The sequence below is a fragment of the Tiliqua scincoides genome, chromosome 5 (genome assembly GCF_035046505.1).
Source record: "Tiliqua scincoides isolate rTilSci1 chromosome 5, rTilSci1.hap2, whole genome shotgun sequence".
Classification (NCBI taxonomy): Eukaryota; Metazoa; Chordata; class Lepidosauria; order Squamata; family Scincidae; genus Tiliqua; species Tiliqua scincoides.
Genome location: NC_089825.1, coordinates 67,323,492 through 67,349,376, shown reverse-complemented (window position 1 = coordinate 67,349,376; position 25,885 = coordinate 67,323,492). Strand labels below are relative to the sequence as shown.

General features: G+C 40.8%; 1 protein-coding gene across 2 annotated transcripts in view; it reads left to right on the top strand.

Moving 5' to 3' along the window:
- The window catches only part of GRB10 (growth factor receptor bound protein 10), a 148,431-nt gene extending 122,758 nt beyond the window's left edge, over positions 1 to 25,673 (top strand). For both annotated transcript variants that reach the window (XM_066627054.1, XM_066627055.1), the window contains exons 8-17: positions 7,059 to 7,133; positions 9,164 to 9,301; positions 9,812 to 9,922; positions 11,131 to 11,229; positions 13,371 to 13,448; positions 14,775 to 14,891; positions 18,284 to 18,350; positions 20,016 to 20,103; positions 21,323 to 21,416; positions 21,597 to 25,673. In XM_066627054.1, coding sequence (XP_066483151.1) covers positions 7,059 to 7,133; positions 9,164 to 9,301; positions 9,812 to 9,922; positions 11,131 to 11,229; positions 13,371 to 13,448; positions 14,775 to 14,891; positions 18,284 to 18,350; positions 20,016 to 20,103; positions 21,323 to 21,416; positions 21,597 to 21,743 — 1,014 coding nt within the window. In that variant the 3' untranslated portion in view covers positions 21,744 to 25,673. The remainder of the gene's footprint in view (positions 1 to 7,058; positions 7,134 to 9,163; positions 9,302 to 9,811; positions 9,923 to 11,130; positions 11,230 to 13,370; positions 13,449 to 14,774; positions 14,892 to 18,283; positions 18,351 to 20,015; positions 20,104 to 21,322; positions 21,417 to 21,596) is intronic.
- The last annotated feature ends 212 nt before the right edge of the window (positions 25,674 to 25,885 follow it).

Below are 25,885 nucleotides of genomic sequence, written 5' to 3'. Positions count from 1 at the left end.
TCCACTCCCTGAGGCCCTGGAGCTCCTTCCAACGAGGACACACCCATGACTTATGCCCCCGAGGTCTTCTAAAGACCTACTCAAAGATTCCATTATCCATGGATTTTGGCATCCTGGTTTTGGTATCCCGGGGGGAGGGGGTGTCTGGGAACAGACAACCCCATGGATACCAGGATACCAAGGATGGTTTGAAAAGTATATAAAAATTCAAGTTGATTTTTAAAGATTTTAGATAACATCTTTGCAGTGACTGACTTTATAGCATGCGCAACAACTCACAGAAGACAACATTATAGTATCAAGGAATACTGTTCCCCCTCCCGTGATTTGTATTAGATGGTACAGTCCCATGGCCCCTCTTTACAAGGATTTGTTTCATTTGAGGGAAAAACCTCTCAGTTCATTTCTTGTAATGAGGAAGCCCTAATTAATAGCCTCCAGGCTTGAGGGGCTTAGTTCTGTGCCTCAGACGTCACCTGCCCCCACTACCTGTCATTGACGAACTTGGAAGAAAACAAGCCAGAAATTTATCAGACATTTATCTCCCTATATCTTGCAGTTTGCAAACTGCAAGAGCTCAACGGTTTGCAGGGCAATTAGCAGTTGTCTGATTTTTGAATAGCCTCAGGGCTTCTGACAATTATCTGATCTTTACATCACCCATCTTTTCATTGGTGATTCTGTGGGACCCACCAGAAATTGGGTCATGACGCCCCAGCTGGGTCCTGTCCCACAGTTTGAGAGATGCTGATTTATCCTATTTCCCTTTTTACTGATCACCCATGTACCCAGCTCCTATATGCTTCTTGAGATGCTTTTTAAAATGTGAATGACAATGGGGGAAACTTCTTGGCAAAAGTGTGTGTGGGAAAGTATTTGCTCCTTCTCACTCCACACCCTGGTTCTAGTCTGAATTGGGGCCCCCAGAATGTCATTGAAAACAAGACATGGAGAATCCCAAGCACACAAAGAAAAGTTACATCTAGTTAATTCACCAAGTTAGGGTCAGAGGCAAATATCTTTCTTATATATCTCAAAGCAAGTTGTGTGGCTTTTTGGTTCAATGGTAGGCAATACTGATTGTGGATATGGTTAATGCAGAGCTTAGCAGAATTGCCCTGGCATACCTGTTCAGCCCAGATCGTTGACTCTTTCTAATCTTTGTATGTGAAATGAAGCAATTGGCTTTCAAACAACTATGAAACATTTTCATTGCATTTTTGTGGCTTCATCCCATGGTGTTACTGTCAAGTTTCAAAGCCGGTAACCATGTGGATACGGCCAGTTGCACAGATTTTTGAACTGAAATGGTTTACCTCTCAGTTTGGAGACTACTTCTGTGATAAGGGCCTGCCCATGTGGTTGCAGGTCTTTAAACATTGCAGCAGCACTCTTGTTAATCCCTGCCTGTACCCCTACTGCCCTGATGTCTCCCTCAGGTCACTTCTAGATTGTAAGCCCCTCAGAACAGGGACCTGCCTTTTCACTTTATAAAAAATCTGTGCACTCTAGAAATATAGGTAGTCCTCTACTGAAAGACATCCAACTTGCAGGTGATGCAACAGCCTTAAAAAAATTTTTTTAAATTTTTCCAATAACAAACACAGATAACACATAATACAGTAACATACAACATACCTTTATTAGGCATATAGTTTTACAACTAATATCTCCAGGCAGTCATGTATGAAAGTATATATTAAAAGAGAGATAAAAATAAGGGTTAAAACACAACAATTTACTTACAGAGTTGCTCCAAGTTGCTTAGGACCAGCAGCTTAGCCCGCTTCAAGTTGCTCAAATATAAGAATTTAGCAACTGGAAGAGTCACTAATTCAGATTCACCCGCCAGCAGAAGTTGTAAAAAGGTGTTCTCAGAGACATTGATTCTTGACAATGAAGGGAGATACTGGTCTCTGAGCACTCGATTGAAAGCACAGTGCAGAACAATGTGTGGAAGAGAGTCTGCCTCTCTGAGGCTACAATTGCAAAATCATTCTTCCTTTGGGGCATTTCTAAACCTACCAAGTAGGTCTCTAGAAGGCAACACGTTGCAAGAGGCTAATGTAAAAGCCCTCCTTACAAAGGGACACTCTAAGAAGGTCAGGTACTTTGGTTGTTGACCAAAGGTATTGTTAAGATGGAAATTTAGGGGCGAACATTTTTTTTTTTGTGCTGCAGCCAAAATCTCTTGCCTTTCTATATCGGTTAGTCTTGTTGCCAGGAGCCTAATAGATATATATATATATACAGTATTTATATACCGCCTTTCTTGGTCTTTATTCAAGACTTTATTCAAGGCGGTTTACACAGGCAGGCTTATTAAATCCATGCAGGGATTTTTACAAATTGAAAGAAGGTTCTCTCTTTCAAGAACCACCACATTCAAGATGTTACGCTCCGATCTGGTTTAACATTCTGGCCTCCATCCTCCCACGCTCCGAGCAGATGGAACAGCTCAGCTGCAGCTTGCCAGCTGCTTCAAGGTCGCACGGTGCCGGTGGCCTCGAACTGCCGACCTTGTGGATGTTAATCTTCAGGCAAATGGAGGCTCTACCCTCTAGACCAGACCTCCTGCCCAGACCAGACCTCCTGCCCTCAATAGACACCTCAATTGTAGCAGCTCCTGTAGATCTTCCTGGAGACCCATTTGTCTGATTTTCTTATTGGAAAGAGCTAAGCAAGGAGATAACTGTGAGTCAGTCAATAACCCCTTTAACAATGGGTTTTGGTCAGCCCTGAAGCACACTTTGGCCCAGTATTTTAAGAAACTGGACTAAGCTAGGAACTCCAGCCTATATTGGCCTGTCTCCAGGCAAAGCGCTGCAGAAGGAATGCAATGCGGTACACCTAAGATCTTGTATAGAAAATTAGAATGGATCTTTTCAATTGAGTCGTTTAATGCTGGCATCCAAACAGGAATGCCATACAAAATCTGAGGTGTAACTTTGGCATTAAAAGCCTGGAGAGCAGCTGGAATGAATGAGTTACCCCAAGAGAAGAAAAAATGGGTTATAGCCTGAATAGCTAGTTTGGATGAGTTGATTACTGTAAGACAATGGGAAGACCAGAAATGCTGGTAATGAAACCGGAGACCAAGATACTGAAATTCCTTGATTTGTATTGATTTACTTGGAAATACCAAGACTGTGGTTTCCAAGAGTGCCCAAACACCACAGTCTTGGACTTTTCATAGTTTAGCTGCAGGGCGTTGTTGGTGAGATATTCTATGCAGGCGTTAACCAGTCTCCTTAATCCTATTTTAGTTCGAGATATCAGGGCCATGTCATCAGCATACAAAAGTAAAGGGATATCCACTGAACCTAATTTAGGGGAATGCATATCGAAGTTTGCTAGATAGGGAGCCAGATCGTTGATGAAGAGATTGAACAGTGTGGGAGCAAGAACGCACCCCTGCTTGACCCCCTTGTTGATTGGAATTGGGGCCAAGAGGCCACTCGTCGGAGATAATTTCACTTGGCATGAAGTGTTTAAATGAAGGGCACGAATTAATATTAATAGCCTTTTGTCCACTCCCATCTTCTCAAGTTTATCCCAGAGTCTATCTCTATCTATGGAATCAAAGGCTGACCTTAAATCTAAAAAGGCCACATATAGTCAGGATTTATTTTGAGTCCTTTGTTTGGAGATTAGGTGGGATAATACCACACTGATCAATTGCGGACTTATTTGGCCTAAAGCCTGCTTGCTCTGGGCCTATGATATTGTGGTCAGAAATCCAGGCTGAAAGTTTCTTCAGTAGATGGGAGGCATACATTTTCCCTGCTAGGTCTAAAAGGCTGGTTGGCCTGTAGCTGGGGGGAAGTTTTTTAGCCCCTTTTTTGAAGATGGGAACCAAGATAGATCTAGTCCAAGTGTCCGGAAGTACCCCAAATTTATCAGTTCTAGTGAATAGTTCTGCGATTATTGGGGCCCACCACTCTGGTGCTTCTTTATAAATATCAGGAGGAATTGAATCTGGTCCCGCTGCTTTGCCCCGCTTTAACTGATTAATGAGTGAAAGAGCTTCATCCACTGAGACTGCAGACATAATACAGTACATACAATACATAAACACAATATTAGAGGGTGCAAGATATCATACATCACTATAACTAATAAATCATTACATATTTCCTAATCCAGTTCCTCTTCTACGTTAGCCTCTTAATATCATTTATCATTTATCTATCATATATATCTTATAATTCTACAACTTTATTTTCAACCAAGCATAAAATAATTTTCATTACTCAATCTATATCGGTTTCACTGTTGATCCAAGCACTCTAAAAATCTGTCCATTACCACTACATTCATTATTTTCTCTATTAATTCATCTTTCATTGGAAACTTTGTGTCTTTCCAATATCTAGCATATAAAATCCTCACAAGAATTAATATCATAATCCAGTATCTAACATAGTAAATTCTAACAACTTTTAATATCCTAATAATTACATATATCATTTCTTTAACTTCCAAAATTAATATATCCTCATGACTAAATACATAAACATATACATAAACATCCAAAACAATATCACCTAAAATTAATTCTAATTCATTAAAATTATCCTCTAAAATTCTAACATCGATTAATATCAAGCTAACTAAAATTTTTATACATATTACATATCACCTATAAAGCTTATATAAATTCTCATTGACATCTAATAAACTTTAATTTCTAACATACAAAATTAACACATTACTGTCTTTTTATCTATTCCCTTGTCTCCAACCTAAATATCCACAGGTCTGCCAAATCTCTTCTAGACTTTAACTTTCCATCTTTTTTTCTAATAAATTTCACATGAATTCCTCTTAACAGATCACGGTTTAATGTACTTGCCCTTCTTGCTAAATCAACATCTTGATGAGTCATCTCCTTTACTTGATCATTCCAAACTATGTCAGTTGGTTGAAGTATTTCTTCTTCCTTCACTTGATCAATCCAAGCTGCATCAATTAATTGAAGTATTTCTTCTCCTTTCTGGTCTGGTGACTTTTGAGTCTTCCAAGCTATCTCCATCAACATTGTCTCTTCCAATTGTTTGTTTTGTCCTGTCTCCAATGTTTTGGATTTATCTTTCCTTTCTTTGCTCTTTTGTTGATCCTCTCCTAATTGTTGTGTATTAGACTCATTTGTCTGTTGATTTAAGATTTCCAGGCTAATGGATTTGCAAATATCAATTTGCTTGTAGCTTTCCCATTTCCAGTACTTTTTCCATAATCCTTTGTTTTTTTTCTCATGTGATTCGGATATAACATCTTTGAGTTGCACACTAAGATCATTTAGTTGTGTAGTTAATGCATCCAAACTAGCTTGAACCCACAGATAATGATTTGTTTGTTGCTGTCCCATCACCACTAATTTCTCTATATTGTCTTGTATTGTCTGCTTCCATTCTTTCCCTTTCGGTTCCTCTTGTGTTACTTTTCCCAAGCTGGACTCCGGGGCAGAAGAGCTCCTAACTTTCGCTCCTTTTCCTATCATCCTCTTTCTTCCTTCTTAAATTTTCTTTCTTCTTACTTCACTTGTCAAGTCCTGTTCTTGTCCTTGTAGTATCTTTTTTAGTCCACTAGATGTCCCTGATGTTCTTATTTCTGTTGTTTATATCTTATTTCTGTTATATATATTTATTTCTATGTCAACCACATTCCTTTCCAGGAGATAATCAAAGGAATGTAAACAATCAACCACTTTCGCAAAACAAAAAAAATGCAGTTCTCCAGCCGCTCTCCACAGGCACTCCACAAGCTCTCCACAGGAAAACGAAACTGAACACTCCACAACAATAAAAGTATTCCAAGACAGTTAATTTGTAATCCAACAAATTTTAGATTTATAAAGTTAGAGTTATGCACTCACATTTCCATCACAAGCTCGGCAGATCTCCTCCAAAACTTCTTCTCACATCAAAAAAACACAGCTACTCAGCCACCTCAGGCCCTGCCCCCCCCCAACTAAAGAACAACCTTGAGTCTTGTCCACCCAGGCAAAGTTTGTGCGCTGTGACATTTTTGCTCAGGAACAGTAGCACTGGTTTGTGATGAGGAAAGAGAGACTGCATTTAGGAAAGGCTGTACTGTACTTGTGTTGCTCTCCAACAAATACAAATGCAAACTGTAACTTGCTATAAAATGTACAATGCAAACTGTAAAATGAAACTACATGTGTGCCCCCATATCCAAAGGGGTTTTGTTATAGAACAACCCACGGTTAAGTGAAATTGCAGATATAGGTGACGGCCTCCCCCCACCTTCTATAGGTGAGGGGAGCTCCATTTCCCTTGCCTCTGAGGGGTCCTCTGAGTCCAGCAGAGACCACAGACCTCCATTCACAGCCTCTTCCAAGTTCAGACGGAGCCTGTCAAGAAAAAATGTGACTTACAGTATCTCTGTGAAACCAGAAGTGACATTTTTGATGCCTTATAAGGCATTAAAAAGTCCTTTCTGGTTTTGTGGAGAAACCTGAAGTCACATTTTTTTAAACAGAAAGACTCCATTTAAGCCTGGCAGAGGCCGCGGACAGCTGTCTGCTGGGCTCAGAGTACACTCCAGTGGGCCCTTACCTCCAGCAGGAATGTGCATGGGGGGGCCCCACAGACCCAATCCACAAATAAGTGAATCTGTGGATATGGGGGGCCCTCATACTGTAATACAAATGCACCCCCATATCAGCTGCTCTAAGGCCCATTTTGTACATTATACTACCATCACCACAAAAACAAACCAAAAAAAATCAGGGTTACCACAGTGTTGTACGTCAATTTTGTAGATTATTTATAGAAATATTTTGATAAAATTTTTCAACCACTGCTGAAAGTTCACAATTTTATTTTACATAAATGTTTCAATTTTGTACAGACCCCTGGAACCTGTACTTAAGTAGGGGGTTACTTCTATTAGTTGTGGGGTTCACCCACGGAAGTGCCTGCCACAGGGCTGCTGTAACATTTAAAAGATACCCATACAATGTACAAAGAGATATGATGCACGCTAATTCCAAACATTCATCTTCCATATTTTTTTTTCCTTTTTTGCCTCCCTAGAATTTTTTTCCAGAGCAAATGGTTGCTTGCTGTCAGCAGTCAAATGGCTGTATTCCACAGTCACAGCTCTTGCAGGTATGCATGTATTGTATTTGTATATATGAGTTTTAATTTATTAAAACATCAAGACAGTCTGCAGTATAACTTAAACAAAATCAATTTGAAAATGTTTGGTATAAAAACCCACAAGAGAGATGAATGAATGAATGAATGAATGAATGAACCTTTATTAGGCATAGATACAAGAGAGATTATATTTGTCCAAATCCTCTTCTTCCCTCCCTCCCTTTTCAGCAAACATAATTAACCCAGGCTACAAGCTTTCATAACAGCAAGGTAGCCATTGGAGGCCTTCATGGTAAGGGAACTCAGGTCTAGGTAGTTCTGTTGCAGAAAACCGTGTATTGCATCCCAGATTTTAGTCACAGCTGGAGGACAATAAGCAGGACCTCAATTGTTGAATGGAATAGGCTGTGATGGAGGGAGGTTGTACTTTAGGATAAGTTTTAATTTGTTGTGTCTCCTATGTTTAAAAAAAAAAAAGGAGCTAATATGTGATTGAACAGACTGGATAACAAGAAGTTTGCTTTTAAGACTGTCCAAACTATCTTGAACAAGCACTGTGCTAAGTTTAAACTACTCTCATGCTAGGTTTTAAATGAATCTTGGCTTTAGGTTTGTAATCTGCTGAGTCCATTCAAGTGTTACAATTACTGGCTACATATGACTTCCTACTTGTAAAGAGAAGGGTGATCAGAAACTGGATGTGACCAAGTCATTTGTTCTCCTTGAGTCTGGCAAACCTACAAATGCCACTAGAACTACTAGGTTCAAATTCTCGGGACTAACTAGGATTGTCAGATCTCTTGGGCATTCTGACTAGGAACTCAAAGGTGGCACATTCTTGGTGCTAGCCCAAGCTCTGTCCCTTACCTATCCCATGCCTGAGATGGCAGATCAATACTGCCACCCATTGTTGGGTGCATGCACTTGCTCCTCCCTGAGCTTTTTTTTCCAGCATTTACAGCACTCTCTGTGGTAGAGCTAGAAGAGCGAAAGAAGGGAGAAAAATAGAGTAATGGCAGCCTGGAGCATCTCACAGGAGAAAGAATGGAAGCAATACTTAGCCTACAGAGTCTTCAGTACAGTGTTGTCTAGAATCAGCCTTCAGAAACCATTACATTTTGAAGGTGTGCTCCCTTTAAAAAATTAAATGTGAATACAAGTGCAAGTATCATGCAGATGAATCTATTTTCTGTTGGCTATTTAATGGTTTAAGATGGTACTCTTCTAATAAGTCTTGAATTCTGTCTACACAAACTCCTGGATACTGTAGATCAGTGGTTCTCGCACATTTAGCACTGAGACCCACTTTTTAGAATGAGAATCTGTCAGGACCCACAAGAAGTGATGTCATAGCTGGAAGTGACATCATCAAACAGGAAAATTTTTAACAATCCTAGGCTGCAATCCTACCCACACTTACCCAGGAATAAGTCCCATTTACTATCATTGTTAAAATAATATACCCTAGTCTAACACTGCTTTTTGCCATTAAACTTTTAGGCAGTGCATGAGGATGAGGATGGTCTGGTTAATCACAGCCCACATGGTGCTGGCTGGCGTTTTCTAAATATCCAGTCCTTTCCAAGGATCTAGGGCAGTGGTTCTCGAACGTTTAGCAACAGGACCCACTTTTTGGAATGAGAATCTGTCAGGACCCACCAGAAGTGACATCATCATGCAGGAAAATTTTTTAACAATCCTAGGTTGTAATCCTACCCGCATTTATCCAGGAGTAAGTTTCATTGACTATCATTGTTAAAAGCATATACATAGTAACGTTAAAAGTACAGGTCTGTAAAATTTCCCAAAATGCATCAAGTCTAATGTATTAAAATTAAAATACTGAATTGAATGGGGGACCCACCTAAAATTGGCTTGCGACCCACCTAGTGGGTCCTGACCCATAGTTTGAGAAACACTGCTGTAGGTTATTAGTGGTTTGTACTTATTGCCATTGCTTTTCTTTGCTCTCTGTAATTGTAGAATAGAATGTTTTGGTTTAATTTTAAACAAAATCTCTTTTTTCCCCTCTCCAACAGAATTTTTTGAATTCTAATAGCTGTCCTGAAATTCAAGGGTTCTTGCATGTGAAAGAACTGGGAAGGAAGTCGTGGAAGAAACTGTATGCTTGTCTGAGGAGATCTGGACTTTATTGCTCTACAAAAGGATCTTCAAAGGTAGGGGAGGAACCATAGCTTAGTACTTGAGTACTTGCTTTGCATGCAGAAATTCTCAGAAGTCTGTCCTACCAGAAGACACAGAGACCTGAAACCATCTGAATTCCTGGGGTGTCACTGCCAGGCCTATACAATACACATTGTATTATACAAGGCAATACCTAATAAATTAATTCAATAGGTAAATTTGTTGAAATCAGAATTTTTGAGAGGTTTTTTATAGTATGTCTATTTTGGATAGTCTTAACAGTGCGATCATATGCAGGTGTTCTCAACAATAAGCCCCACTAAGTTCCCACTAAGTTCAATGGGACTTCCTCCCAAGTCAGTGTGTATAAGATTACATCCTCATTGTTCTTACATAATGTTTTGTTTTAAGTGGTTGGAATCAAAAACACATTTTAAAATGCTTTCACTGCCCTCTAGTGGCTGCATATTTTCCTTTGAGATCATACAAGTTGGACTGGCAAGTGCTCAATGTTGTATGTATCATTGCACCTATTCCCACAGGAACCAAGGCATCTGCAGTTGATAGCTGACATTGAAGATAGCAATGTCTTCTCATTGGTGGCAGGCAAGAAGCTGTACAATGCTCCTTCAGATTATGGCTTTTGTATAAAGGTAATTCCATACTCTTCCCCCACTCCCCCCAGCAGTGATAATTGCACTGAAGCTCAGAGGCATAATAGATCCGTGTTATCTGTCATGCAACTGCTGGATTAAAACAAAGATTTCAGTGACATTCTGGGTTTCTTTTCTCTGGGCCATACTGTGCAAGGCCAACAAAGATCATTTATGCTGTTTATATATGTTTGAGCATAAACATGACAAGGGATCCAGGATCTTGAGTGGCTTGTATCAACTCACCCCACCAGATATTTGTGCTGTGACAGCTCCTCTCAGTATAGTATACTGTGGTGCGCTGGAGAAGTATGCCCTTTCTGTAAGAGGAGAGGAAGCAACATTGAAATCTTCCAGGCTTTGCTGCAATCACAGTGCAGCCTTGAGTTCAGGGAATAAATACAGGTGTGCCTCCTTATCTGTGGGGGTTCTGTTCCAGAAGCCACTGCAGATAACCAAAACTGCAGCTATGGGTGAATGCCTGTTCCCGCAGTGTGGAGGTGAGAGGAGCCAGGGTCCTCTAAACTCAGCAGAGGCCATGTACATCCATCCAGGCCTCTGTGAGCTTTAGAGCTCAAAACATCTCTGAATTTTTCTCTGAAACCGGAAGTGACTTTTTAATACTTTATTAAGGCATTGGGAGGCCTAGGGAAGCCTCCCCTCACTCTCAACCCTCACCCAACCTTCTGAAATATGGAGACCATGTTACTTACCTACCTGCCTCACAGGATGGCTGTAGGCATTTCTGTGATCGTGTGTGAAGTGTTGTGAATTTTCAAAAGTACTATGTGATACAATTACTGGAGAATTTGTATCCCATCTTTCCAGCTCATGTGAATAAAACCAATTAAGAGTAAGGAGTAAAAAAATTAAAAAGTAATCCCAATCAATAGTTAAGCAAGAAAGCCAGTAAGGAGCCAATAAATCAGTTTGTGGGCAGACTAAAAGCTTGTTGAAAAAGTGAAGTCTTCAGATGATGATAAAACAATGGCAAAGAGGGAGTTTAAATAAAACTTATGGGCCAGGCAAGTCATGTGGCACCCCAGTGCTCTGGGTGCCACAGTAGAAAAGGTCCTTTTGCATGTCCTAGCTGACAAGAATATGGCTTGTGTTAGGTATCGTTTGTTTAATATTCTGCATTATACTCCTGCTGTAGATCTTTAGTCATTGCTCCAACAGGGAATTTTATTTTTGTCTCTGTTTTGTAGCCCAACAGAGTGAGAAATGAAACTAAAGAATTAAGATTGCTGTGTGCTGAAGATGAACAGAGCAGGACATGCTGGATGACTGCCTTTAGACTCCTCAAGGTACTGGTTTCCCTTTAGTTTGGAAGCAATTCATGTTTACAGGGACGAGGCTTGTAGTTGGGTTCCATTTTGTGGATGTACCATTTGTGTGAACTTGTGCCTATAAAGGAGTGCTGTTCATGCAGCTGCTACCAGTTATACAATAGCAGTGACCCAAAAAGAGTCTGTGATTGAACAAATCATGTCCATTATGCTCATTGTCCCTAACTGGAAGTTCTAGTTCTCACAAAGTGACACTCCTGCTCTTAAAGCACGTGTGTGTGTGTGTGTGTGTGTGTGTGTGTGGCTAGTGTAATGGTGTTAAGGGGATTGTTCAGAGGGATATGGGAATTATGAATCTTCCTTCTGCCTCACAACCACCACCCCCAATTTTTATATCATGGTGCACTGGGAGTGTGATATTTCAGATGGTGGTGCTACTGCTGTTACTGAGTATTTTGTGGTTCCCAAGCAATGAATTAACTTGACATGTCATAACTGGAAGTAGAAGCTCAGCCTGTGCTACATCTTCTCATATTATGCTAACTCCAATGTGCAATTCAGCAATCTGATAAATTACCCCAAACTACACCAAGTGGCTAGTGCACTTTAAGCTGCTTTTTTCAATGGTTGCATCTAATACTAAATTTGTATGTATACCGTTTTCAAGAAAAAAGATAGTTGCTCGTGTGTCATGTTATGACTTGCACATAGGAGAAAATGTGGTCTGTCTTTGGTGGAGGATTTTCATTTTTTTTAAAGAAGGAGTGGTGATGGTGACATTAAATACAGCATCATTCAGTAGCACAGAAATAGGGGAGATAACCTTGAATGCCACAGCCTTGCAGTTCTACCTCCCTATTGGAACTGCTCTATTTGGAGTCAGGAGGACCATCCAGAAGGGGTTTTAGTATTCCCATCCTGTCAAATTAATGATTTCTTGCTGTTGTACATCACCTTACAACTGCAATGAGTCTTGAATCAACTCGCACAAGTAGTAATTTTTAAATGTATCATTCAGAGTAGTGTATTCAAGTGATGCCGCTTTCCTTGCTAACTGCCCTTATGTTTGTTTGTAGCATCTATATCCTGCCTTTCTCCTACTAACATGGGTGCCCACATGCAATTTACTGTACAGTGGTACCTCGCATAACGAATGCCCCGCGCAGCGAAAAACTCGCAGAACGAAAGCGTTTTGCGAAGTTTGGTAACTCGCACAATGAATTTTTATGACCCGTGCTTCGCAAGACGGATTTTTTTTGTTTTGTTTTGGTTTGACTTAAGGGGGGGATCTTCATGTCAGTTTATGATCCCGTTCACCCTAGTAAGGGGCGGATCTTCATGTCAGTTTATGATCCCGTTCACCCTAGTAAGGGGCGGATCTTCATGTCAGTTTATGATCCTGTTCACCCTAGTAAGGGGCGGATCTTCATGTCAGTTTATGATCCTGTCCACCCTAGTAAGGGGAGGATCTTTATGTAAGTAAGTCCCATTGTGCTTGCTCCCAGGAAAGTTTGCACAGGATTACAGCCTTCAAACTCCCCACTCAGCATCCCCCCCATCGCTCATTCACCCTCTCACTGCCCCATTTCCTTCACGTTTCCCCCCATGATCACGGCAAAAGCAAGCAATTGAGTGCAGCTGCTCTGTCCTCCCCAACTTAGAGCACAATCCTGTGCGTGTCTCCTCAGAAGTAAGTCCCATTGTGCTTACTCCCAGGAAAGTGTGCACAGGATTACAGCCTTCAGGCTCCCCACTCAGCATCCCCCCCCTTTTTGAAATCCTCTGTACAGTATGTATGCCTTTAAAGAGCACTTAAACACTTTGTAAACCAAATATGACTTTATTCTGACTTTTCTTGCCCTTAGGAACGCATTAATTAAATTTCAATGCATTCCTATGGGAAAACGCGCTTCGCAAAACGAAAAACTCGCATAACGAAAGGACTCGCGGAACGGATTAATTTCATTATGCGAGGCACCACTGTATTTTTTTCTAGCTTACAACATTTACTTGTTTTGATGCTCCTTTGCTCTTTGATCCATTTTATCACCCTGAAAGTGATTTTGTCTCAGCAAGCATCACGGTCATAAAACCCATGATTATTGTAATTGGGGAAAACACTAAGCAGGAGCCTCTGTCTCTGTTCTTTCTGTCTGCAGTATGGGATGTTGCTGTATCAGAACTACAGAATTCCGCAACAGAGAAAGGCTCTGCTTCCACACTTCACCACTCCTGTAGTAAGTCTAGATTTTTTTTAAAGTAAGAATTGGTTTTCTGAAGCAATTCATAACTAGTGATTTTATGTGATTAAATCATTCTGGGACTGCACTTGTTTGTGACTTGGAGGGCATTACAGATGGTTCTTGTCAAAATGTTAAGTATTTAGATCAACTCTCTTCTACAAACTTTTTAATAATCTGTTCTATCTCATTGTTTTGTTTGGAAGTAATAACTTTCTGGACCCTTGCAGAATTGGAATCCACTACTCTTCTTCTGACTAGGGTAGTGTTCAGTTGTCATAAGTTTTGATCTAGAGAGGCCTAGCTACATGTTGCATTTTCACAAGCAGCACACCCTGTTGCAACTTGGACTAAGGTGTTTCAAAAGTGCTGTTGCCTGTAGATCTCCCCAAGGAAATCCAGCACTGCTTATCTGTCTTTTTAGAAGGCATGTTAAAACTTGTTTGTAGTCTTCCTCCAGGCTCTTTTGTGATTGAGATTTAGATGTCTTGCTGTTTTTACAGATTCGACTGGCTTATTATTGATCTGTCTTAGGATTTTAATTGTGACCTTTATTTTTGGCTTATCGTTGTTCTATTGTAATCCATCCAAAGTATGTGTGGTTTGTTTGTTTTAATATAGAAAAACGAGTGTAATTACTTTCGGTGGGCCTAGAGGCTTGGCCATACCCAGCATGATTTTGTACTTCCTTTGAAAAGCAGGTCCTCATACTGTATTACAAACTGCTTTTCAGAGTCCCTGTAGTCTGAAAACGGATTTGCTATGCAGCTAGATGGAGGCAGGAGGGACACTTCTTGCTTGAGACTGATGAGCCCAAAGAGCCTTTTGGAGTACAGAATTAACTGTACTGTTCTCTGCATCCTGGTCCATACACTTCAATGTGAATTCTAGTTTTAAAGACTACTCTGAAGACTTGAAAGCTTTTGTATCCCTTTGCCAAAAAAAGTTTAGTTCACTAACTGCATAATCCAATACATGTCTACTCAAAAGTATGCTCAATTGTGTTCGGTGGGGCTTTCTCCCAGGAATGCATTTATAGAATTGCAGTATTAAAATTGCCAGTGCTTACATTTCTTATATGCTGCTATGCTGGGCCCAAATCATACCCAGCTAAAAATCTAGCTTCTTAAGGCCATCATCCTCTAGAAATATTCCAGGTATAACTGCTGGTGAACTTCAGATTCAGAAGCTTAGCTCTGTGTTATTCTGAGTTTTAAAAAATACAATGGAAATTTGGAAAATTGAAAGGTAAGTTGGGAAGAGTAATGTTTAAAAAAAGCCAAATAACCCGTTATTGTCTTCTGTGAATTATTTTTCTTTCAGAGAAGTGTGTCTGAAAATTCCTTAGTAGCAATGGATTTTTCAGGACAGATTGGAAGAGTTATTGAAAACCCAGTAGAAGCACAGAGTGCAGCCTTGGAAGAAGGGCATGCTTGGAGGGTAAGGGAGTTCTTTTCTTTTTGTACTCATTGTTACACATTGTGACTTTGAACAGCTTATGTTATACTAGTGCAATACGTAAGACCGAGAGTGTCAAATATAAGGCCTGTGAGCCAGATACGGCCCCAGAAGCTCATTGCACCACCATCAGCTGCTGAGCTGTGAAAAGTTACATTGGCAGAAGTGGCACTGCTGAAAGGGCTAGCTCTGGGAGAGCTCAATTATCATGTGCACCACGCTTTCAGCAGTGATGCTTCTGCTGAGGTGTCTCTGCTGAAAGGGCAACCTGGATGATAATTAGGCTCTCCCAGTGCTTCTGCTAAGGTGTTGGGAAGGAGAGAAGGAAGGATGCCTCAGAAGACTACAGAGGGGGCAGATCAAGAAGGGTGGGAAAGGGAGAAGCTGCCGAGGCACTGGAAGAACACAATTATCACACAGACTGCCCTTTCAGCCGCACCATTTTTGCCAAGGTGTCACTTTGCAGAGCACCTCTCAGCAACTGAGCAGCCTCAGCAGAAGCAGCACTGCTGAAAGAGCAGCTCGCATGATAATTGGGCTCTCCCATTTCTTGAAATTATGATCAAGGTTTGCATATATATTTTTTCTTCTGTCATTTGCAGCTAATGAATTGCTAAGTGAGAAAAGCTTGCTTATTTCTGGTCATCACCTGCTTAATGACATCAGTGCCTGCTTAATGATGTCACTTCCGGCCCTCAGCAGGCTCCATAGATGCTATTCATCCTGCTGTTTGAAATGAGTGAGACCCCCCCCCGCCCGGCTTAGACAGTACTATTGACCTGAAACATGTTGTTTGTGAGACCTGACAGAAGAATTACCATGGGAGTATCTGTGATGTGGCTACTCCTACCAGTAATATCTCTCCTTTCCCCCTGATTCTGAGGAGGCGGTTGGAGTCCTGGATCACTGTCTGGTTAGGGGCGGTTAGGGGCTGGATGTGGGCGAACAAGCTGAAATTAAATCCGGATAAGACAGAGGTGCTTTTGGTTTGGAAATCCACAGCTCGGGTGCTGGACTATCGTCCTGCTCTGAATGGGGTTGCACTCCCTCTGAAGGAGCAGGTCCGCAGCTTGGGGGTTCTCCTGGATCCACAGCTGCTCCTGGAGTCCCAGGTGGCGGCGGTGGCCAGGGGAGCCTTTGCTCAGCTTCGGCTGATTCGCCAGCTGCGGCCGTACCTGAGCTGCACGGACCTGGCCACAGTAACCCATGCCCTAGTGACATCTAGATTAGATTATTGCAATGCGCTCTACATGGGGCTGCCTTTGAAGACGGTCCGGAAATTACAACTAGTACAGAACACGGCTGCTCATGTGGTTGCTGGGCACGTCGGTTTGACTCTGTCGAGCTGTTGCTCCTGCAGCTACACTGGTTGCCGGTTCTGTTCTGGGCCCAATTCAAGGTGCTAGTTCTGACTTTTAAAGCCCTTTATGGCTCGGGTCCGGGGTATTTGAGGGACCGCCTCCTTCCCTACAATCCTGCCCATGCTCTTAGATCATCTGGGGGGGCCCTTTTGACTGTGCCACCACTAAGAGATGTGAGAGGGGTGGCGGCCAGGAAGAGGGCCTTCTCGGTGGTGGCCCCCAAACTGTGGAATACCCTCCCTTTAGAACTGAGAACTGCTCCCTCGTTGCTAACGTTTCGGCATGGACCGAAGACCTTTTTATTTCAAAAAGCTTTTAATTGTTGACAGGCTGGCTGGCGTTCTTGCTTTTTATATGAAAATCCAAGGGGTTTGTTTGTTTTTTAGATTTTTTAATTATTGTAAATTGTTTTTTAATGTATTTTTAAGGTGTTTGTAAGCCGCCTTGTGTGCCCGCTGGGCAAAAAGGCGGGGTATAAATTAATAAATTGTTGTTGTTGTTGTTATATTTGAAGGGATTTGATCATGTGGTGGGCTGTTAGCATAGTTTCTTCACATGCCAGCATTGTTGGCCTCCAGAGTGGGCACATGTTTGTGTGAAAAATGACCATGTTGCTGAGCAGTATGCACTGCAGCAACTCCCACAGTGCTTTGGGGAGCACATGGACTGCATCAAGGCCCCTGCTCAATAAGGCATAACTTTTGCATTTTCAACAGATTTCCATTGGGCCTTCTGTTCTGCAGTTTAGGCAATAAAGTGAGTAAACTTTCCATTAAGGAAAGCAGCTGGGGTACGCACATCTGTTTGAGGTGGTGTATGTTCCTCTGACCAAGACTTATGCCTCTAACCAGCATACTGATTTCTTCAAGCACAGATGGAGTTATTGTAGACAAATAAGTCTGCAGTAATGAGAAAATTGCTGTACTTCTTTACTCTCAAAATACATGCTTACAAAAAATCAACCTTTTATGTACAGGTGAGCATCGCTTAGCAATGCGACAGCCCACATGCAGCAATCACTGCTTGTCTCTATTCACCCCCCAGCCTCCAAAGTTGAAGGAAGGCATGCTCCCCTTGCCTTTGAAAGCTTTTCTGAACTTTGCAGAGGCAGCGTGCATGCGCGTGCTGCCTCTATGAAGTTGACCGGCTGTTTTGGCCAAAAACACACTGGTTTCCTGGGAAACTGGAAGTTGTGTTTTTCCCCCAAAATGGTTGTTCTGAGCCTTGTAGATCAGAAAAGGATCAGGATCAGAAAAGCCTCCAGTGGGGAGGCACAACTCCTCTCACCTTCAGAGGCTTCGCATAATGACAAGTCTCACTTGGCGATGGGGTGCCAGTCCACATCCCTGTGGCTAAGTGATGTATTGACTGTATTCAAGATGTATGCACTAAAGTCTTGCTGAATCTCATACCCCACCTGCCCCCCTCCCAAGGCTTTATATTTATGTACCTAAGGCTTTTATCCTGACCTTTCTCCAAATATCTTGAAGCAGTGTACAGTGTGTCTCTTTTCCCCTCTTTATTCCTGAGTTAGGCTAAGTTGAGAGATGGTGACTGGTCCAAGATCAATGATCTTTGTGACTGGGAAGGGATTTGAACTCTGATCCAAACAGGTTATTCCATGGGCTTGACTGACCTCGGGCAAACGACATAATTTGATTTCTCTGTGGAATACCCAGCAGACCTACACATACTTTTTAAAAACAGAATTGTTTCTGGTATATATGGTCCCCTATTTAGTCACACAACTACCTTGTGAGGCTGAGACAGTGACTGGGCCAAGGTCACTCAGTGAGCTTTGTGGGGATTTGAACCTGGGTCAGGCATTTAGCACTAGGCATATGTGTTCGGAAAATAGAAATTGGTTGTAGCTGTAACAGATTCATACCATATTTGCAAGACATGGTAGCAAGAAATAGGAACCATATCAAACTTTCGTAATGTGCAGTGCACTCCATGAATCAAGTAATAAAGAACTGACTGCAATTTAATGCGGATTGCTTTGTTTCTCAGAAACGCAGCACAAGAATGAACATTCTGGGCAGCCAAAGTCCACTTCATCCTTCCACACTGAGCACAGGTAAGAAGAATCACAGGTGTGAGAGCAAGGGAGAACTGGTTAGCATTTGGAGAGTTAGATTGTCCCATTCACTTCAGTGAGACAGTTAAGCTTTTGCTTAACTTTTTGATTGAATTAAGTGAAATATAAATACGGGAGAATCCCATACCTGCAGTTTCAGTTAAGCGCAAATCGGGTCCATGCCCCCCCGCCCCTCCCACATGCTTTCTGAGCCTGGCAGAGGCAGCATGTGTCTGCCTGTGGCCTCTGCCAGGTAAGTAGCATGCTGTAGCCCCTGTACTTATATTTCCTTTAATTCAAACGTCACTTCCCGTTTTCACAAGAAACCAGAACTGGTGTTTTTAATGCCATACAAAGCACAGGGAGGCCCAGGGAAGCCACAGAGAGTGGAGCTCCCCTTGCCTGCATCCCCCCATATCTGCAGAAGGTTCTGGAATGAAACCCCTGCAGATATGGGGGGCATGCTTATAATTAGCTTTGGCTTTATTATGTCCATATTTAATTTACCTCTAGCATAATGTTGTATCAAGTCACAGGTACACTTCTTGAGTTAGACTTGTGGCCATGTTATATTAAACATTTAGTGTGGCACATGATACAGCTGTTGTGAAAAACAATCTGGCTCAGAACTATGACAGGTAAAAGATTGTACATTTTGGTCCTGATCCAAATTATGCTGCTGCTATTTAACTTGCAAAAAGTCATATGTAGTGTCAAAAAGTTTGACATATAGTGTCAAACTATGCTTTTTAACATAATGTTTAGTTTTGTCCTCAGTAAAATACAGTCTCTTCTAGGCCCTGTTAACATGCACAAACAGGATTTAATTTCAGTTCAGTTTTTTAAACACAGCCCCTGAAATGCTTGTCAGTCCCAGTCTTCAAACACATGGAGTAGTAATAAAGTTGAGAGAGTCTCCTGTTTCCTCCACAATCCAGGGGTTTTCTGTGTATGAGAAATATATATTTGTTTATCAGTTGATGAACCTAGAAGGTAAGACTTCTGTGGCATTGACGAGGATGATGATATATTATAGCACTCAAAAGCATGTTTGTACCTGGAAAAATAAAATGACATTACATCATGATAGCACATTTGTGTGCCATGTGATCGCACAAGTTTCATGGCCATGTCTTGTGAACCTCCTTTCCCCACCAATCCCTAGCATCTCACTTAGGGGTGGGAAGGGCCCCTGTCTGGAGAGGCACTGCTAGTCAGTGCAACCAGTATTGAGCTAGGTGGCCTGAGTTGGCAGCTTTGTATGAGACAGTGACCAGCAGCAGCACCACGATGCAGATGTTTCCCACTGATAGCAGCCTTTTGTGCTGATGGTAGAACAGATTCAAACACAGAAATTTGTTTTCACATGCAGACCGTATTCTCTGAGTGAGGTAATTTCATGCCAATTTAGAAATGCATTGGGGGGGGGCGGAGATGTGCATGCAAATTGGGGTATGTGTTTGAATGTACACAACTCTTGACATAGAGTGGAATTTTTGGACTGTTGTAATAAAACAGAGTGATGTTTGTATCATTCCCTGCCTATCTGTAGAATGTTTAAGGGAGGTTTGCACTTGCATTTAACTCACTAGGACAATTGGGGATTTCTGCTTGAAAATTGGTACAGGATAATATGCTGACACTAACCAGTTATTTTTTCTTCAGTTATTCATAAGACACAGCACTGGTTTCATGGCCGAATCTCAAGAGAAGAATCGCACAGGTTGATTCAACAGCAGGGGCTTGTGGATGGGTATGAATTTTTTACTGGATATGTAATATTTTATAACCGTGCCTGGAGATTCCGTATAGCTGTAGTCCAGGCAATGTATCCATTGGCACCTAGCTTACTTAGCTTGAAAAGCCTGTGTCCATAGAAAAGCAGTAGTCACAGTGCAGAGAAAGTTGTGTCACCTGGCATGTGTAGGAATGGGGGCATCTGGTTGCCCAATTGATACAATTTTCACCCCCCTCAGGGCTCCCTCTTAACCTTGCAGGGTTCCCTGTGCATTGCCTGTCTGTCTTCTAGGAACACAGAGACATGTCACTTCTTCCTTCCTTATGAGCCCTTGTGTGGTAGGAAGTGGAATGTCTCAATTCATAGAAGTCCTTGTGAAGGAAGAGGGAGCCTTGTCGGGTAAGTGATTGGGGAGCTGGCTTAACCAACACTTTGGTAAGCAGTGCATTTGTCTTAACTGACTTCCCCACCCATTTTGGAGAGGCTGGTTAGTTTTGTTTGCCATTTAACTAAGTACCAGATAATAAAGTTTTTACTGTATGTTGTTTAACTGAAGATTTATGATTTCCATACATATGCTTGCATGAATTTTTATGACACCTAGTTTTTTTAAAAAAGCATCAACTGACTCTTTTTACAACTATAAATAGTGCTGCTTGGGATAATAACTGTGGCAGGGGCTAAGTGCTTACAGTGCCCTGTCATCTCATTACAGTCCTTGAGCAAGTGGACAGGAAAGTGAGTAATTTGTGAGTGAATGCATCTTGCTCTGGCCTGGGGACTTAAACTTGTTGGTGTTCTTTGCTCTGAGCATTTGCAAGACTGTTATCAGGCCTTAATTTTACAAACAGGAATCCTATTTGTGGTGTCATGCAAATTGAGCCACCGTATCACACCTTGGGATTTATCCAAAGACCCTTAGTCATATCTAAGCAGTGCTTAATTTAATGATGTTAGTGTGCAATCCTATCCTTCGCTGGAACAGGCAAACCAAGAGGCTTGAGCTGTATCCAGCACAGGATAGGGGCCCAAGGTGGCTCAGCCAGAGGCAAGGGGAAACAGAGGCAAAGACTGCTGGCCCCTATGGGTCTCCTCGGACTTGTACCACTTCTTGAGATGGCACGTTTGAGGAGAACGGAGCGACTTGGAGCCGCTCCATGTTGTAAGAGTTGCATTTTCTTCATTTCTATAAGCATTTTAGTCATCTACTGTAAAACATACTGTTGTCTCCTAGGCTATTTCTTCTCCGGGACAGCCAGAGTAATCCAAAGGCATTTGTACTTACACTGTGTCACCATCAAAAAATCAAGCATTTTCAGATCTTACCAGTAAGTACAACACCTTTTCCATGTGGTATAGGTGTTATCACAGGATTTCTTAACATTTATATATTCATTTGCAATTGTATACCTCACTCTTAGACTTAAATCTAAGACTTCTGTTAATTCCCATTTGATGTTTGTCTAATTTGGAAAACATTTTTAACATTTCTCTTTTAATTTCTCAAGTGTGAAGATGATGGACAGATGTTTTTCAGCCTGGATGACGGAAGCACGAGATTCACTGACCTAATACAACTTGTTGAATTCTACCAACTAAACAAGGGAGTTTTGCCCTGTAAACTCAAACACCACTGCATTCGTGTGGCCTTATGACCTTTGTTCTAATCCATGCTGAAGACTGACTTTGCTCGAAGACTGGAGTTTATAAAGAGAGATTGTGAAAGTAAATTGACACTAGGAGACTGGCAGACTTGTAGGGCATTTGGTTTTTTTAAAACACAAACCATATGCACCTTGGAGAGGGATGGACTGAGCTGGTGCCAACAGACCAAGATTTTTCTGGTTTGTTTAACACCTAAGCGCAATTGCTGCTGAGTGTCACAGCAACCCCCCAAAATCGGGAAAGGTTTTGTAAATTCATTTAAACAAATTTGGAATAAAACTGGAAGCTGTCCCTTGGCTGGTCCACTTAACAAAATCAAGTTTAAAGCAAATTTTTTGAAAAGAACTCTTGCCCTGGAATAATCTTGACAATTAAGACTTAGTGTGTTTACTTTTTGTATTGATCACTCTGTTTTGTTTTTATTTTTGCACTCCTATTTTTTGGATATTACATACAGCCGACATTAGGAGCTGATACAGCTTTTAAATTTATTCAGGATTTGGGTAATTATTTAAACCCTGTAATGCATGAATTGTTTCAGCCTAACAAGGATCTAGAAGACACAAAATGCATCTGACCTTCCTCTGCATACTAGAGGTTCTGACATGTGCTGATCTTGAAGAAACAATTTGGAAGAAACAATATGAACAGCTCTGAAAAACAACTTATGTGCTCTTTATGTGTTGACTTTTTGACATTGTGGCTGTAACTTCTGTGCAGCATGTTAGTGATACCCAGTAATGCAAAATACTTGGATTCTATGCACAAATGTTCCTTGAATCTATTTTATTCTGGGTGTTTGTTTCCCTCCCCCTCCCCCAAGCCTCTTAGTTCCCTGCTCTTAACATCTCCCCTCCAAAATCCACTGCCAGGAGGTAGAAAAGGGCTGATTGAGCACCTGTGTATTTGAACCAACTGGTTCAAGATTTTTTGTGTATGCAGTGCAGGGTAGGGACAGTGATTTAGTCCTACCTAGTATGACAGAAATTCAGTGTTTACTTTTTAACTTTTATTTCCTTGAATTTTCAGACTATCACAGAGTCACAATGCAGACATAAAGCTAAACATTGTTAGTGGTTGGGAGTGTTCCATAAACTCCCTGTTCCTTGCCTTTCCCTCTGCACCATCATTTTCAGTAACCACAGGTGGCACCAAACCATAGTTTGGAAGCAAGTTTCTAACCCTGCTTGCAAACTGGTTTGCATTAAACTGGTGTTGAAAATACTGGTACAGGTATGACACGAACCATAATTGACTCTGAAACAGAGGGCCCAATCCTACCCAAGGTAAGAGAACAAACATTCCTTACCTTGAGGAGGCCTCCATGACTGCCCCCCCCCACTGCAGGATGCAGCCATGCCCTAGTGGCATGGCTGCATCAGTGCTGGAAAGTTGGATAGGATTGGGCCCTGAGAGGGAAATGTCCATGTAGTACTCCCAGTCTTATAACTGTAGCTAGAAGATCAGGCAGGGTTTCATCTGTTGGCATTTCATCTGCAAAGCCTGATGTGGGGGGTGGTGGTGGTAATAATGGTGCAGTGGTTACTCCCAGTCAGATTAATTTGGGAAATGGCATCTTCTATTGAACTGTATCATTTTGCATTATGCAGAATTGCCAGAGCTTACTCTGTTCAAGCTCAAAAACCTGGGCATAATCTAGCACTACCATGCAGCCTCCATTCATTTCAATCCAGCTGCAAAGCGTCCATAAGCAAGTGCCACTAGAATAATTGAATGATAATGATGAGCAGCAGTGCAGGCTTGATGGTTTGCAACATTTATTTGGAAACTAGATGTTCAACCATCCTTGCCATTGTTGGATTTACCATTGCCAATTAAAACTTGGAGATATATGCACTAAAATTTATGCCAGTATCTGTTGCAAACTGTTTTTATTTTCAATCTTGGTTCATCATCAGACTACAAAACCTGGTTTAGGCATCCTAAAACCTTGCAAATGGAATATCACTGTTGGCACAGTTGTACGGCACCTGCAACACCTGACCCGGCTCTGACCCACATTGACAAATGCAGTTTCCTGCCTGCTACTGATGTTAATGTGGCAATTTTAAAAATTGTAAAGTGAAATCTCTCAGCATGGTCATGCTGGAGCAAATATTACATGTTCCACAATAGTGTGTTCACAAAGCACACTGCATTAATGATTTTGTAACCTCTGAGCCAGGCCAGTCTCTTTCTTTTAATATTAGTTATTCCAAGTTTACACAGTAGTGCTTTTTCCTTCCGGTGATAGCTTAAAGTATGATCAATGTTAGTTTGGTCTCCCGTTGGACTGCCATACTGCTTATGACTGTCAGATTTTGAGGATGATGGTCAATGACATAAAGGAAGTGTTTCGTGTACTTCACATGGTTTATGAAACAAAAAATGTATTCGCCCCAGGAATGTTCATGATTACTGTTGCAAGTTGAGAATCTTCTTGAATCGTTTAATACAAATTAGATTATACTGATTAACTCATCTAACGAATAGTCTGTTCAAATGGCTTAAGTTGGGAAAACACTTTATTCATAAGGTATGCATATAGCATTGAGAGTAGCTTAAGATAATATAACTAGCGAGTCATACATATCAGCTGAATTATCAATGGTATAGAAACACTGTATTTTAGTTTACAGGACACATTCTAGTAGCTTTTTTCCCCATGAAACTTTACATATACAATGAAGAAACTTGATTTAGTTTTTACTAGAAACTTCTTGGTTTTAAATGTACATAATAAATCTAAGTGTTCTTTTTTGTTAGTGTTTTTTTCAAAAAAAACAAAACATCAAATTAAGCTAATTTCACTCTGCATGTTTCTGTTTATTCCCCCAGATTTTTTTAAAAAATGACTTGTATTGATTTAACATTCTCATTCTCCAGTTTCAATTAAGACCATTTAGAGTTTTTTTTTTTTAAAAGTTCTTGTGTTTACATAGCTTATTTCCAATAATGCATTTTTCCAGCAAAATAAAAATCATTTTGCGTTGTTCTATGGTTATAAAACCTGCATTTTTATTTAAATTGAGAATAAAAGTTTTGACTATGAATCATGATTTTGTATGTAGGTGGCTGTCTATGTCCTTTCCCAACTGTAAGTTGAGCTATTTTAAGAAAAGGAACCACATCAAAGTGGTGGCTGTGTTGCTTGAGCACACCAATATTGATTTTTGTCCTTTTTTTGCTAGAAATAAAATTCAATCCCACCTGAAATACTTCCAACAGATACAGCTGGCTGGCAGCTTAGAAACCAAGGACTGAAGGACATTTTTACCTTTTTTTTTTTTTTGGTATTTAAATGACATGAATGTAAAGAGGGATGCTCAGGGTTGTTTCTGGAGCCTGTTGAATTTTTATCTTTTTTTTTTGCCTGTGATTTTTTCTAAATAAAATACTTCATGTAGCAATCTTGGAATACGTTGAGAAGGAAAATGCCAAACCATTTTGGTGGTTTAAAAAAAAGTTAGTAGATAAGTTATATTACAGTAGATGTTTTTAGAAAGTCCAACTTTTTTTATTTGTTGAATTAATCTTGAAGAAACATGTGCCTCAGTTTTTAGATGTTTTGTCTTATCTTTTCTGCACTAAGTACCTGACCATTTTGACCAATCAATGCACCTTTCCAGTGGCAAGACTTGCTTATCGTAAATTATATTGTCACAATGCAAGACTTTTTAGTGACTGTAAAATGGAATAAAAGTTAAGTTTTCAGGGAATGCAAAAGGTATTAACTTAAGAGACAAAACCTCTTATTCAATATGTGTTGCTTCGTACTGTAAATAGCTTTTTTCTTTCTCTCATTTTTTTTTTTTGCTAGTGAACCTAATTGTAATCTTTCAGGTATTTTTGTACAAATGAGGAACTGATTCTGTTTCTTGTACTTAGAAATAAACATTAATACAATTGTACTCATTTTACATGGCTGGTAATGGTTTTGTTTTTAAGGGGCGGAAGGTCCATGTGTCAAGCTAATCAAAATGACTTTAGGAATTTTTGAAGACTTGAAAACTGCTAATCACGTTTGTTTAGTAATACACAGTTATGTAAACTAACACATTTTTGCTCTGCCCATAGGTGTACACATTTATCCCTGTGGTGTATGTGCAGCATTGGGCACAAATGATTTAAA